The sequence below is a fragment of the Emys orbicularis genome, chromosome 21 (assembly GCF_028017835.1).
Source record: "Emys orbicularis isolate rEmyOrb1 chromosome 21, rEmyOrb1.hap1, whole genome shotgun sequence".
In the NCBI taxonomy this organism is placed as follows: Eukaryota; Metazoa; Chordata; order Testudines; family Emydidae; genus Emys; species Emys orbicularis.
This window is the reverse complement of record NC_088703.1, coordinates 5,091,211-5,105,180: the sequence shown is the minus strand read 5'-3', so window position 1 is coordinate 5,105,180 and position 13,970 is coordinate 5,091,211. Positions and strand designations below refer to the sequence as shown.

At 56.5% G+C, this 13,970-nt stretch overlaps 1 protein-coding gene across 2 annotated transcripts; it reads left to right on the top strand.

The window, feature by feature from the left end:
- Positions 1-611: 611 nt before the first annotated feature.
- Positions 612-12,205, top strand: CALM3 (calmodulin 3). 2 transcript variants are annotated; one of them, XM_065421022.1, is made up of 6 exons: positions 612-717; positions 6,654-6,684; positions 8,460-8,603; positions 9,164-9,270; positions 9,416-9,551; positions 10,867-12,205. In XM_065421022.1, the coding sequence occupies exons 1-6, from the start codon at positions 715-717 to the stop codon at positions 10,893-10,895; spliced, it is 450 nt and encodes a 149-aa protein (XP_065277094.1). In that variant the 5' UTR covers positions 612-714; the 3' UTR covers positions 10,896-12,205. The 2 variants fall into 2 exon arrangements, with proteins under 2 accessions (XP_065277094.1, XP_065277095.1); XM_065421023.1 differs by lacking the exon at positions 612-717 and adding an exon at positions 3,269-3,285.
- Positions 12,206-13,970: the final 1,765 nt, after the last annotated feature.

Here is a 13,970-nt window from a genome sequence, read left to right as displayed (position 1 = left end):
CTAATAGAATAGAGATGAATGGGCGTGGCGAAAAGATTCAGGGGCGTGGCAAAATGGGAGGGCCTATTGCTTTGTTAATAAGGGCGTGGCTTCATATTAGGGGCAGGGTCTAGTGTATCACGTGATCTCCATGGCTCCGCCCACTCCCCTGGGTTGGTCCATCTGTCTGCTGGGGAGGGCTGCTCCGGGCCGTTCCATTCCGGGAAAGGGGGTGTCCATGCCCCTCTCCTCCCCCCAGCTACCCTGGTCTGGCTGTGCCAGTCCCGTGATCCCCCTCCCGCGCTTGGTTGCATCCCCGTCCCCCCGCCCTCCCCCTAACATGGCCCGGTCCAATTTTTACGCATTGCAGGTGAGCAGCGTCCAATCAGCGCCGCGCTCTCATCCCGCCGCCGCCTCCGGGCCAATGGGAAGGCGCTACACATGGGTAACGCGACCATACCGTGTGTTCCTGCGCGGAGAGAGAAAATAGTCCCCGGGACGGGGCGTGACGGCTGCGTCCGGCCTCCACTGCAGGCGCCTCCCGCTCCCCGTTCTGCTGCGGCGGGCCCGGGGGCGGGGCCAGAGCAGCGAGTGGCTGGCGGAGGGGTCTCGGAGGGGGGGTGACTGTGAAGCGGTTAGCGAGTCCCGGCTGGTGCTGGTGGTGCCTCCCTCCCCCACCCGCTGCTACTGCCGCCGCCGCCTGGAGCCTCCCGCCGCCGCGAGCCGGACCCCGCCATGGTGAGGGGAGGGGGCAGGGCCCGGGGAGTGGGGCGCCCGGAAGGGGGGTGCAGGGGTGGGGGCGCCTAGGAGGGGAAAGGGGGTGCCGGGGGGGTGCAGGGCTCAGGGGGTGGGGGCACCAGGAAGGGGGAGTGGAGGTGCAGGGGGCGCCAGGAAGGGGGGTGCAGGGCTCAGGGGGTGGGGGTGCAGCGCTCAGGGGGTGGGGGCACCAGGAAGGGGGAGTGGGTGTGCAGGGGGTGCCAGGAAGGGGGGTGCAGGGCTCGGGGGTGGGGGCACCAGGAAGGAGGGGTGCAGGGCTCAGGGCATGGAGGGGTTTGGGGGCCCTGGGGGTGGGAGGGGTTTGGGCTCTGGGTTGAGTTGGGGGGTGTTAGGAAGGGGGCTGGGGGTGGGAGCTGTCTGCTGGGGGGGTTCTGGATTTGGAGGGATCTGGGGGTGTCGGGCGAGGTGGGGGCTGTCTGCTGGGGGGTGGGAGGGGTTTGGGCGCTCGGTTGAGTGGGGGGTGTTAGGAAGGGGGCTAGTCCTAGGGTTGGAGGGGCTGTGGGGGTTGTAAGGAGGGGGGTGGGGGTGTTTGGGGGCACTGGGGGTGTTGTGGGGGAGGGAGTGGGTGTCTGCTGGGTGTGGGGGGTGCAGGTGGGGGGTCTACAGTGGTGTGTATGGCTTGGGGGGGCTGGGGGTGTCGGAGAGGTGGGCTGGCAGTTTCAGGCTGTCTGGAGGGTGGGGGGGGCTGGAGGCGGATGGGGGGGAGGGTGTCTTGGGGGTGGGCCAGTTGAGCTAGGGGTTGGATGGTACAGTGAGAGGGGCAGGGGTTGGGGTGTGAGGAGGAGGGGCTGGGCTGGGGTGGGTTAGGTGTTGGAGGGTGGGATGGGAAGGGGGTGGGCAGGCTGGGCTGTGTGTTACGGGGTGCATGGAGAGAGATATTGGGGATGTTAGGCAGGGGGTGTGGAGAGTCTGGCAGGTGAGTTGGGGCGTGGGAGGGTTGGTGGGTTGGCGGGCAGCACTTAAGGGGTGTCACAAGGAGACTGAAGAGTTGTGGTGGGGGTGTGGAGGGGGAAGATCTGGGGGTTTAGCAGGGTTTGTACAGGGTGGGTTGGTGGCTGGGCTGCCGATAGGCAAGTGTGGGTGACAAGCTTAGGGGTCCGGATCTGTGCAGCTTGGGGATATAGTGGGGGTGCAGTGACCTGGTGGAAGCTCTCTGGCTCAAGGGGGAAAAGTTTGGAGGTTTTGGGGGGATTAGCCGGAGAGTGTGAGGCTAGGATGGCTTGAGGTTATGGTAGGCGAGGGGGGAGTGAAGGGCCTGGAGTAATTGGAGCTCTGAAGGTTTGGAGGTAAGTGAGGGGTGGGAAGGAGCTCAGAGGGAATGGGGTTAGGGATATAGGAACTAGAGGTTGTGGGTGTTTACGGGGGAGATGGGACTTTGGGGTGTGTGGATTGGGACCATCTTGGTGTGGGTTAGATGCGCTAGGGGGTTGGTGGAGGAACTCCCAGAGCTGATGGGGTTGGCAGTGAAGTCTGAGTGGGAGATGACTTTGGGGAGTTCTGTGATGGCTAGGGAGAGGGATTGGCTGGGAGTGGAGGGGGGTGGCTGGCGTGGTTGGATGGAGATGGCCTGGAGGATGGCTGGTATGAGGGTGCAGGAGGACCTTGCTGGGGTTTTCAAGGTTGGGGGAGGGTGCCTCGTGAAGGGGAGGGGCGAGAATCACTGAGGTTGGGAGCTGGTGCGTCAGTTACAGGGAGCAGCTGATCAGGGTTTTGGTTGAAGCGCCCTGGAACTCTGTCCTGAGGGAATGTGACCTTGGCGTGTGCTGGAGAACGCGCTTAGGAACTTGGTAACCTAGGGCTCGCCAGGCTGGATCAGACCAGGGGCTCCAGTATCCTGTCCCTGATAGTGGCCAGAGCAGGGTACAAGAAACGAAGTAGGTAGTCCCTAGAAGCGGGGAGACTTGTTGGCCGTGGGAGTGCTGAGTGGAGAACAGGAAGCTGCAGTGGGTGATTCAGCATGAGTAAGGAATGGAGAGAGAGTCCTACCTGAACAGGATCTTGGAAGGGAAACCCACTGAGCAAGCACCCAGATGGGCATGCCAGGAGGAAGTTAAACTTCATGTCCAAGGGATGGAGGCTCCTCTTTGGGGAGGAGTATGGATAGGATGCTGAGCTCCTGCGTGTCGGCAGATCCTGGTGCCACATTGAGCTTTGGTCTTTTGCCTTGTGAGGTTACAGGCCCTGCCAGGATCAGAACAGTGAAAAGAACGGCCATACTGGGTCAGAGGAATAGTCCATCTAGCCCAGTATCCCGTCTGACAGTGGCCGGTGCCAGGTGCTTCAGAGGGAATGAACAGAACCCAGCAATCACTGAGTGATCCATCCCGTCATCCAGTCCCAGCTTCTGGCAGTCAGAGGCTTAAGGCCACCCGGAGCATGTGGTGGTGTCCTGGAGCATCCTGGCTAACAGCCATTAATGGGCCTGTCTTCCATTAACTCATCTCATTCTTTTTTGAATTCAGTTATACTTTTGGCCTTCACAACGTCCCAAGAAAACAAGTTCCACAGGTTGACTGTGCTTTGTGTGAAGTACTTCCTTTTGTTTGTTTTTAAACCTGATGCCTATTAATTTCATTGGGTGACCCCTAGTTCTTGTTATGTGAAGGGGTAATAACACTTCCCCTGTCACTTTCTCCACGCCAGTTGTTTTATATATCTGTATCGTATCCCCCCTTGGTCGTCTCTTTTCCAAGCTGAACGGTCCCAGTCTTATTAATCTCTCCTCATATGGAAGCTGTTCCATACACTTAATCATTTTTGTTGCCCATCTCTGTATCTTTTCCAATTGTATATCTTTTTTGAGATGGGGCAACCAGAACTGCACATAGTGTTCAAGGTGTGGGCGTACCATGGCTTTATATTGTGATGTTTACTGTCTTATCCGTCCCGTTCCTAACATTCTGTTCGCTTTTTTGACTGCTGCTGCACACTGAGTGGATGTTTTTAGAGAACTAGCCACAATGACTCCAAGATCTGTCTCGAGTGACGATAGCTAATTTAGATCCCATCATTTTGTACGTAATGTTGGAATTATGTGCATTTATATGCATTACTTTGCATTAATCAGCATTGCATTTATCTGCCATTTTGTTACCCAGTTTGGTGAGATCCCTTTGTCTCGTTGTAGTCTGCTTTGGACTTAACTGTCTTGAGTAATTTTGTATCATCTGCAAACTTTGCCACCTCACTGTTCATCCCTTTTTCCAGATCATTCATGAATATGTTGAACAGCACAGGTCCTAGTACAGACCCCTCTGGGGAACGCCACTAATTCCCTCTCTCCACTGTGAAAGCAGACCATTTTTCCTATCCCTTTGTTTCATGTCTTTTAACCAGTTACTGATCCATGAGAGGCCCTTCCCTCTTATCCCATGACGGCTTGCTTTGCTTAAGAGTCTTTGGCAAGGGACCTTGTCAAAGACTTTCTGAAAGTCCACATGGACTCTATCTACCGGATCACTCTTGTCTACCTGTTTGTTGACCCCCTCAAAAAATTCTAATAGATTGGGGAGGCGTGATTTCCCTTTACAGAAGTAGTGTTGACTGATCAGCGCTTTATGATTTCTGATGGGGCGATGCAGGATCTCTTCCTTTCCCCGAAGCCCTCCAAATTCTCCAATCTCTCCCCGCTGCAGCGGGACAGTACTGGGGACCTCTGTGGATGGAGTCACCTCATTCACACCAAGCCATGCGGAGGGAGTTTTCTCCCCCACAAACTGCCGTCAGCTGTGGCTGCCTTTCCCTTTCTCCGTTGACTGGTAGATATTCCTGCCTAACTAATTAATCTTTGCTCACTGCTCTATCCTTATCACCTATGTTTCTGGAGCACTTTTCAACTGAGCTGTGTCTTACAAGATGTGCCTGTCTCATCACTGCCTCAGCAATGCTTACGCAGTAGGTCAGGCTAGAAAGATGAGAACTCTCTCCTACTGAAACTGCAGGGGAGTTTAGGGAGGCTGAATGGATCTGCCTGGTTGGAATTGGGCCAGGATGTTGGGGCTAACGTGCAGTCTCTTGTGGAAAGTGCCTTGGGATTTTTAGTGACTGTATGGGCATTGGTTTCACCCCGCAGTTGAAGATACCTTTGCCACCTCGATGCCCGCCTGATGTCGGAAATCTCCATTGCTGCTCTGTATCTTCCCTGGAGGGTTCTCACGGCCTGATCCTGCTTTCGGCTCGAGCTTGGGTGGCTGCAGAATTGGATCTAGCTTTGGGGAGCGACAGTCCCCAAGCTAACGAGCAAAGATGAAAATGTCCAGTGCCCTTTGCCAGTCCCCTGGTGTGCGCTCATGCCAGTGCCGGAAGCAGATGGAATTGGATAGAGATTGGAGCAGCTTGGTCCTGTAGTTGATTGTCTCTGCCTCAAGCATGAATGCCCTCATTTGACCCACTGTGGGGAGCTGACCCCACCCCCGTCACCCCCTATAGCTGGGAAAACTACTGGTTCGCACCCTCCCTTCACTCAATTTTAGAATTGCTCTATTGTCTTGATTCCTGCCCTGGCTGGCTGGGAGGCTGCTCCCCTGAGGCTTTCTGCGGTGAGCCGTTCTCTGGAGCAGGGCATCGCTGTCCCAAAGGGCGCAAGGCGACTAGGGACCTCGCTCCGGCTATTGATTTGACACGAGAGGCTATGGTGATAGGCTGCCGTATGAAACCTTCATCGCTGCTCTGCCCCACCCTTGGTGCCGAAAGCCCCCGGGCACGGCACCGTTCTCCCTTCCTTGGTGCCAGGGATTAGATCACATTCACAATGGAGCCTCAATAATTTCACCGTTTCTAGTCGTTTTCATGTGGTTGCCTCTGGGTGCTGCAGTTTCCAAAACTGCAGACAAAGGCCTGTGTGCTGAAATCCTTTTCCCCCAGCCTTGTGTCAGGAGCTTTTTTTTTTTTTTACAAACTCTACGTTTTGGGGCTCCAGCAACTTTGGAGTTCTCCTTAATCCGGATGCGGGCACATGTGGATCAGCAAAGGGCTGCGCCGCCGGCGTTACTGCCACGGTGTGGTTGTCTCTGGCGGAGAGCTCATGGGTGCTTGGGACTGGTGGCATCCTGGCAGGCTCGGGAAGCTTGGCTAGACTGTCTGTTAATACGCTGCCCTTCCCTGATGTCTCGACTCAGTGCTCCGTATAAACTCCGGGGTAGGCAACCTATGGCACGCGTGCTGATTTTCAGTGGCACCCTCACTGCCCGGGTCCTGGCCACCGGTCCGGGGGGGCTCTGCATTTTAATTTAATTTTAAATGAAGCTGCTTAAACATTTTAAAAACCTTATTTACTTTACATACAACAATAGTTCAGTTAATATATTATAGACTTTTAGAAAGAGACCTTCTAAAAACTTTAAAATGTATGACCGGCATGTGAAACCTTAAATCACAGTGAATAAATGAAGACTCGGCACACCACTTCTGAAAGGTTGCCGAGCCCTGGTATAAACCCTAGTGAACTAAAGGCCCTGTGAGGCAGATCTTGGCTCCATCTCACACATGGGGCCAGAGGCTCGTGCAGTCTGTAGTGGAACTGGAAATACACTGGCGGTATTGGCTGTGACAGTGGCTGGGGGTTCAGCTACCACCCTCGAGTGGCACCTGCCCCCTTGACTTCCTTGCTGAGGGGTTGGGGCAGCGTACGTGGGCCCTGGGAGGCAGCACCCTGTCAGGAACGGCCCTGGTGATCCGTTTCCGGTACGGAGATCAAGGAGTGGCTGGGCTGTGGGGAGCTAGTGCTGTCCTTATCCTAGAGGTGGTGGGGGTGGTTTTGTTGCCACCGCCTGAATCAGAGCGGAGGGCACCGGTCAGGCCTGTCAGTCCAGCCCCCTTTGCCAAGAGCTGCCTTCTCGATGTAGTAACAACCGACTGTTTCCATGCCCTGGTGACTAACTTCTCTCTGCTCCTTCTAGGCCGACCAGCTGACTGAGGAGCAGATAGCAGGTGAGTCCTAAACCCCCCTTCCACCTAGCTGAGTGTTTGCTATAACCGTGTCGTGTTGTGGTGATCGCCCCCAGGGCTCAGAAGAACGGGGAGGGAACCCAGTACCCACAGCGTCCCCAGGTGCAGCTCTCGTCTGTCGTACCCACTGGGGACACGGGCGTGTAGGGCTGGAAGAACGGATCCAGGGTTTTAGCTGTTCAGTCTAAATACAGGGGAGCCCACGTAGAATGAAGTGGGGTGATCGTCTCCCAGATCACCACTTCAGTGCAAAATCAATGTAGTTGTAGTGACCCCTTTTCACCTCCCCCTGTGCCCTGGGTGAGCAGGGGAAAGGGAGGAGTCTCTGGTCTTGCTGCAGATGCTGCCCAGTGGGGCGTGAAGATGACTTTTGGGGGAGTGGGCCCCATGACTGGCCATGCTCCCCACAATGCAGGACGGAGCATGCTCCAGGGCAGAGGATAGGTTCTCTGCTGTGTCTAGGACTTTCAGGTGTAGCGATGCTTTGTAATTCTGCCAAGTCTTCACGCTCATGGCTGCAGTGTTTACAGCCCCACTCCTGGAGCTCACCTCGTGACAGGGAGCTAAGGAGTCACTGATGGTAGGCACAAGGGGGTTCTGGTGCTGGGGCCGGGGCACGAATAGGCAAGACAGTAGATGAGATTCTCCAACAAGCGCTACCTGGAGGACTGTGTCCCCGGCTAGCTGGAAACCCATTAAACGCTTAAAGACAGTCAGCTTAAAAATCTGATTTAAAATACTGTCCCTGCTATGAGTAGCACGGAAGGTTGGTTCTAGTCTTTCGTTAATGACAGTCTGTTTCCCTGGGCTCGGTGCCTAGCCGGCTTTGCGGTTCCCCCTCTTTGTGGCGGTCACGGAGAGAAGCACGTCTTAGGGTTTTTGTCAGCCTGCACACTGGGATCGGAGACCGCTCAGCTCTTGCAATGGGCCCCGTTTCTGATTGCTGGCCTATGCCCGGGGCATCCCGGCTCGCCCATAAGAACGGCCGTACTGGGTCAGTCCAAAGGTCCATCTAGCCCAGTATCCTGTCTACCGACAGTGGCCAATGCCAGGTGCCCCAGAGGGAGTGAACTAACAGGCAATGATCAAGTGATCTCTCTCCTGCCATCCATCTCCATCCTCTGACAGACAAAGGCCCACCGCAGCCTCCGGTCATTGGGGTTTAGCGGCAGCGTGATTCGTGCTGTCAGAGTCCCCGGCTAATTTTGTTGGAAAATTCAAACCTGGCCCCGGGGTGAATCCCAGGATGGGACTGTCTGCGGGAGACGACTGGGGAACGGGATGGACACAGGATGCAAGAGCAGGTTACCCCACTGGCTGGTGCCTGGTGCCCCTGCTGATAGCTGTAATTTAGCTTCTTGCCAGTCCTTTAGCATTAGGTTCTCTAACCATCCCTAGGCTGAGGGGTGCTGGTGACCTCCCCTCAAGCGGCCTAACTTGACCAGCATAGGAATCACCAGCCATGGGGCCATCTCGTCCCGTCTCTGGCAGCAGCCAGCTTACGACCATTCACTCTCCTTTCCGAGGCTCAGACGCAGATTCACCCTAGGGTCAGACTTGGCGTGGAAAGCAGTGGTGAGGGGATGGGGGTGGGGAATTCAGGATTAAGGTGTGCTGGGTATTTTGCCTCTGAACGGCCGCTCTGCTGGGCCTGTCTCATGAGCTGCTCGGCTGCGCCTTGCTAGCCACCTCTGCTGTGGAGGAGCCTTGTTAACCGAAGCACTGACGGGCGGCGGCTCTCTCCCTCCCTCCCGCAGAGTTCAAAGAGGCTTTCTCCCTGTTCGACAAGGATGGGGACGGCACCATCACCACCAAGGAGCTGGGGACGGTGATGAGGTCCCTGGGCCAGAACCCCACCGAAGCGGAGCTGCAGGACATGATTAACGAGGTGGATGCGGACGGTGAGCTGGAAGGGCGTTGAGCGGCCGAGGGCGGTCTGCCTGGCGGGGAGCGGAATGGGAGGGGGCGGTGGCCAGGAGCAATCCCATCCCACCACCTGAGATGCTGGACGAGGCGTCCTGGGTGCTCTACCTGGCTCATGCATCCTGGCTTGTCCCCGTGGGGCTCTGTGGGCAGCTGTTCTCGGGTGCCCGTTGCCCTGGCCTGGCAGGCTTCCAGAGGTAGCTTGTCCCAAGGCCGGTGCCTGCTTCTGGCTGCTCGCAGCCGTTCCTTGGGACCTCAGTCCGGTTCCACAACGATTGGTGCCACCATGCTGGTCGCTTCAGCTGAGAGGCCCCGGCTTGAACAGCCCATGGGCCCGGAACTCCTGTCCCGCCCTTAGGGGCGGGTCCCACCAGAGCATGTTGCCTGTGCTGTCCGCTCTGCAGACAAACAGGCCTTCAGGCTCCAAGCCGGGCCTGGCACCGCCTCTCCCTTATCCCCTGGTGCTTTTCCCTGGCCCAGCTCAGCAAATTGGCCCCCGGCTAGTCCCCTTCACTCAAAGGCAGCACTTCCTTTCCAGGGAACGGCACCATCGACTTCCCAGAATTCCTGACTATGATGGCGCGGAAGATGAAGGATACAGACAGCGAGGAAGAGATCAGAGAGGCATTCCGGGTCTTTGATAAGGTGAGCACCCGTCTGGGAGGTGAGGGGCAGGGTGTTGTGGGTGCCAGGCTCACTGGGCTGCCACGTCTGTGGTACGTGTATATGGGGGGGGGAGGGGAGCAGCTGTACTGAGCTAAATCCTCGCTCCGTTGCCCCCGCCTCGCAGGATGGGAATGGCTACATTAGCGCGGCAGAGCTGCGCCACGTGATGACGAACCTGGGAGAGAAGCTGACCGACGAGGAGGTAGACGAGATGATCCGAGAGGCTGACATCGACGGAGACGGGCAGGTCAATTATGAAGGTGAGTCGGAGAGGGATGCTGAGACGCCCGACCCTTTACGCCTCACCTGTCCTGTGTAACCAGCCACCAGGCTATTGTCCTCAAGGGGCTGGCAACCCAACGGTCCCCTGCAGTTGAGCACCATTGACCTGACCTGGCCCTGGATGGTACGGTCCTGCCGCCTGAAAAATGCCCCAAGAGGTCTGCGATCCCAAACTTATCATGCAAATGCAGGTCCAGAATGGGAGGACTCTTGTAGCTCTCAGCTGCTGGCACTGCTGTACAACCGTTCCAGCTGCTGAGTTCCACCCCAGAGGTGGCTGCATTTCTGCATTGGGTGAAGGTGCCAGAGAACCTGAGCACTGAACTGGAACTTGGGAGAGCTGGGTGCTAGTCCCAGCTCAGCCACTGGCCTGCTGGGTGACCTTGGGCATGTCACTTCTCCTCCTTATGCCCCACCCCCATGATGGGGCCGAGGTTGACCTTTTTGAAGTGCTGTGTAAGAGCTGTGAGATCTGACTGGCTGAGAGGGGTACCCCATTCCCCTCGTCCCCGGGGGGTGCTTAGCTCTCCATCCCCCACTTTCAGACAGCTCTGAGCACGGGGTCTCCCTGAGCCCTTTGGGGAACGAGGCTAATGGGCTGTTCCTGTAGCTGAGAGTCCACCCTTTCCTCCCCATTCATAGATTCTAGGACTGGAAGGGACCTCGAGAGGTCATCAAGTCCAGTCCCCTGCCCTCATGGCAGGACCAAAGACTGTCTAGACCATCCCTGATAGACATTTATCTAACCTACTCTTAAATCTCTCCAGAGATGGAGATTCCACAGCTTCCCTAGGCAATTTATTCCAGTGTTTAACCACCCTGACAGTTAGGAACTTTTTCCTAATGTCCAACCTAAACATCCCTTGCTGCAGTTTAAGCCCATTGCTTCTTGTTCTATCCTTAGAGGCTAAGATGCACAAGTTTTCTCCCTCCTCCTTATGACACCCTTTTAGATACCTGAAAACTGCTATCATGTCCCCTCTCAGTCTTCTCTTTTCCAAACTAAATAAACCCAATTCTTTCAGTCTTCCTTCATAGGTCATGTTCTCTAGACCTATAATCATTCTTGTTTCTCTTCTCTGGACCCTCTCCAAGTTCTCCACATCTTTCTTGAAATGTGATGCCCAGAACTGGACACAGTACTCCAGTTGAGGCCTAACCAGCGCAGAGTAGAGCGGAAGAATGACTTCTCGTGTCTTGCTCACAACACACCCTGGAGAAGGGCGGAGTGGGGATGTGATCCTGGCTCGCTGATCCTGTACCCTCACATCTCTCTCTCTCTCTCTCACACAGAGTTCGTGCAGATGATGACCGCAAAGTGAAGGCTCCGGGACGGGCGGCTGGTGATGCCCATTCTCCTTCAATACTTTTCTCCAACACTCTCTCTCTACTTAAGTAACCTGGTTCTTTCAGCAAACTCCAATCGGCTGTGGAAGAAATCTGACTAAGCAACAAAAAATGTACTTGCCCCAAACTGCATGATTGTGCCCTGTCCCTCCTGCCCCTTTCCCCTTCCTCCCTTTCTCTCCTCCCCCACCCAGCCCATCCCTCTGGCCCTAATCCAACCTCCCCTCCCAGCCCACCCACCCCCCCGCCGGAAATCTCAGCCTTGCAGATGTCTTTAGTTCCTTTGGGGGGGTTCTTTGTTCTGCGGACGGAGCTGGCCGGTGTCCCAGCACGCCGCGGAGAGAGCAAACTTAAACCGTGTTGCATGCGTCTGGCACTGTGGGTCTGTGCATTCACCCCGCGGCCTCAGAGCGTCTCGCCCCTGGAAACGACAGGGGGTCGGCAGGAAGGGAAGCCTCTTGTCTCGTCTTTTTTTTTTTTTTTTTTTTTTTAGAAAGGGGGCGGCGAACGATCCCAGAGACTGGAGTGTGGGTTCCAGAGACCTTGTCACGCCATCCGGGGGAAAAGGGGGTGGGGGGTTTAACAGCCCAAAAAAAAAAAAAAAGCTTAAAAAGAAATTGGCTCTTGACACGTGATCCTAAAACCAGGACTAGTTTCTCCTTGCTCGTAGCCCTGTACAAACTGTAAATGTCCATGCGATGATTCCTAAGCACTGTCCACCTCTCAGAGCTGCTGTGTAAATACTGGTGCTAACCCATCCAGTCCCCGCCCTGCGCAAGGCATGGCTGCTTTTTGACGGGCAAGCGCTAGCGGGCGGGAGGGGATTGGCGAAGACCCGCGGCGAGCGTCAGCTGCCATTGGCTGGGTGGGCATCACCGGCGCGGCCCCTGTTCTACCTGGTGACCTGCCTTTGCTTTCTTGATGTCTGTGCTCTTGTTGCTAAGCCCCCCCCCTTGCCTGGCCAACCCGCCGCGGAGAGCATGAGCCGTCAACTTGCTTCTCTTTATTTTTAATTTTGTAAAAGGCGGGGGCGGGGCGCTCAGAAAAAAACAGAATTTTTTCCCCGCCGCCCCGGAAAGCGGGCGCTTGAGCGTGCCCCGTGGTGGAACCGGCAGCGCCCCTGGGCTGTGAGCGGAACCGGGGGGAGGGGAAGCCTATTTGGAGAGCCGGGGCGCGGGGCTGATGGGAGCGAGGCTGTCTGAAAGCGGGCGATTGTTGTGTTCAGTTCAAGCTGTGAAAATAAAACTATATCAATGTTTTCCAATAAAATACAGTGACTACCTGATGCTGCTGAATCGTCTCTCTCCCCCCCCCCCCCCCCAAAGCCCTGTCTTCATCTTGCCTCAGCGAGACGGCCTGGATTTAATTCAGCTTCTGCCCGCAGAAATTCCCTTCCTAGCTGGCTCTGCTTCCCGGCAGACTCCCTGGCCACCTGGAGAGCTCGGAAAGCAGATATCAAGCGTACAACCGCTGAGGCCTGACAGGAGCGACTCTTTGCTCCCTTTTTTTATGCCTGTAACTCTCATGCTTTGAGCCTGGGGGGAGAGAAACTCTTGGTGAGAGGTTTCGGTGAAGCCGCGAGGGCTGTTGGACCACAGGTCCCTCTCTTCTCTAAGGCTGGGCAAGTCAACTCTGACTTCGCCAGAGGTGATGTGCGGGGAGGGGGGCACAAACCCTGCATGCGCCCCCCCCCAGATTTGTCTTCCATTTAGCAACGGCTTGTAGAGGTTTGCAAATTGTGGGAGGTACCCCTCCAGGAGGCCATGGAGGAATGTTTGCAGAGGTGAGCTAAGCACGTCCCTTTGAGTTACAATTTTTGGTGGCACCTCACCAACCCAGCCACGCCACGTAGCCCTCTGAGGTGAGTCGGGGGGTGGAGTGGCCGCTCCCACCCTGAGCCCAGCTGCCAGGCCCTGGCCTGAGCCCGCCTGGCATTACTGCTTTCTCTCCTCCCCCCCAAGAACATTAATCCGTGCCCCCAGTTTGATAACTTGTGCAGTACATGAAATGTGTTGTCTGCCGCCTCAGGATTTTTCTTACGTACCCCCCCCCCCCCGGCCGAGAGCTCGCCTCCCCCAGTTAGAAAACTGCTGCTCTGGTGTGTGTCACCGTGGAGGAAGTCCTCACGTGAGGCAGGCAGCGGGGGCCCATGGAGTGGGGCTCAAAGCCCAGCTCCCACTGAGTTGCTGGGTGACCTGGGTCCATTTCCATCTAGCTCCCCTTTGCCGATGAGTGCGTGGGGCTGTTCTGTACCATGTGTCTGCTGCATCTGCGCTCTGATTGCTGAGGGGACTGGGAGCGCCTGGCCCTGGGACGGCCTCTGCTCGCTGCGGGGTCCCTCGGTGCTACTGTCACATCTAGGGTTTTTTCTAACCTCGATGGTGCTGCAAGGTCTGTGCCACAGCCTACCAGCCCCCTGCATTCCTTGGTGGGATCCCTGCTTTCCCCTATCGATCACCTGTAACCGGACCCAAGCTCAGTGCCCACAGCTTCCTGCTTCATTTCCCTGGCATCCAACCCAGCGGCAGACCCAAAACAGCACCCGGGCAGGGCCTCGTTCTGTTGCCTTTGTGGTGTGCTAAGATACCAGGTGCCTTCTCTGCCTTGAAAAACCCACTGCACCTTCCCGCCATGTGGGAGAGGCCAACAAGGGGACTTGGACCATGTCTGTCCCCTTTAGCTTGGCAAGCGAGCACTGGCTTTAAACCCGGAGGTGAGGACACCGGTAACTCAGCCAGAGCTTAGGGGAGTGGGTGGGTGAGGTTCTGGGGCCTGCTGTGTGTGTGAGGTGAGACTAGATCATCACCCTGGTCCCTTCTGGCCTGGAAGTCTCCGAGTCCCGGTGCTGGGCAGGGATCTTGCCCATGGCGAAGAGCCGGCTTTGTCCCTAGGTGCCGGCAAAAGTAAAAACTTGCCGCTAGGAGCTTGTTTGAAATGGACAAATCTCTGCCAAGCTGCAGTTTGGGGCCTAGTGAGTCTCCCCTGGTGGCCCCAGCGCTGCCTTGCTGACAGATCTGGCCTCCAGCCTGCTCGCTCCCTTGGGCCTGCGG

What these genes read in the sequence shown, in the direction of transcription:
- CALM3 (XM_065421022.1), top strand. An exon ending in GACTGAGGAGCAGATAGCAG is followed by an intron (nt 6,685 to 8,459) that starts GTGAGTCCTAAA and finishes TCCCTCCCGCAG; the next exon opens with AGTTCAAAGAGGCTTTCTCC. An exon ending in CGGGCAGGTCAATTATGAAG is followed by an intron (nt 9,552 to 10,866) that starts GTGAGTCGGAGA and finishes TCTCTCACACAG; the next exon opens with AGTTCGTGCAGATGATGACC.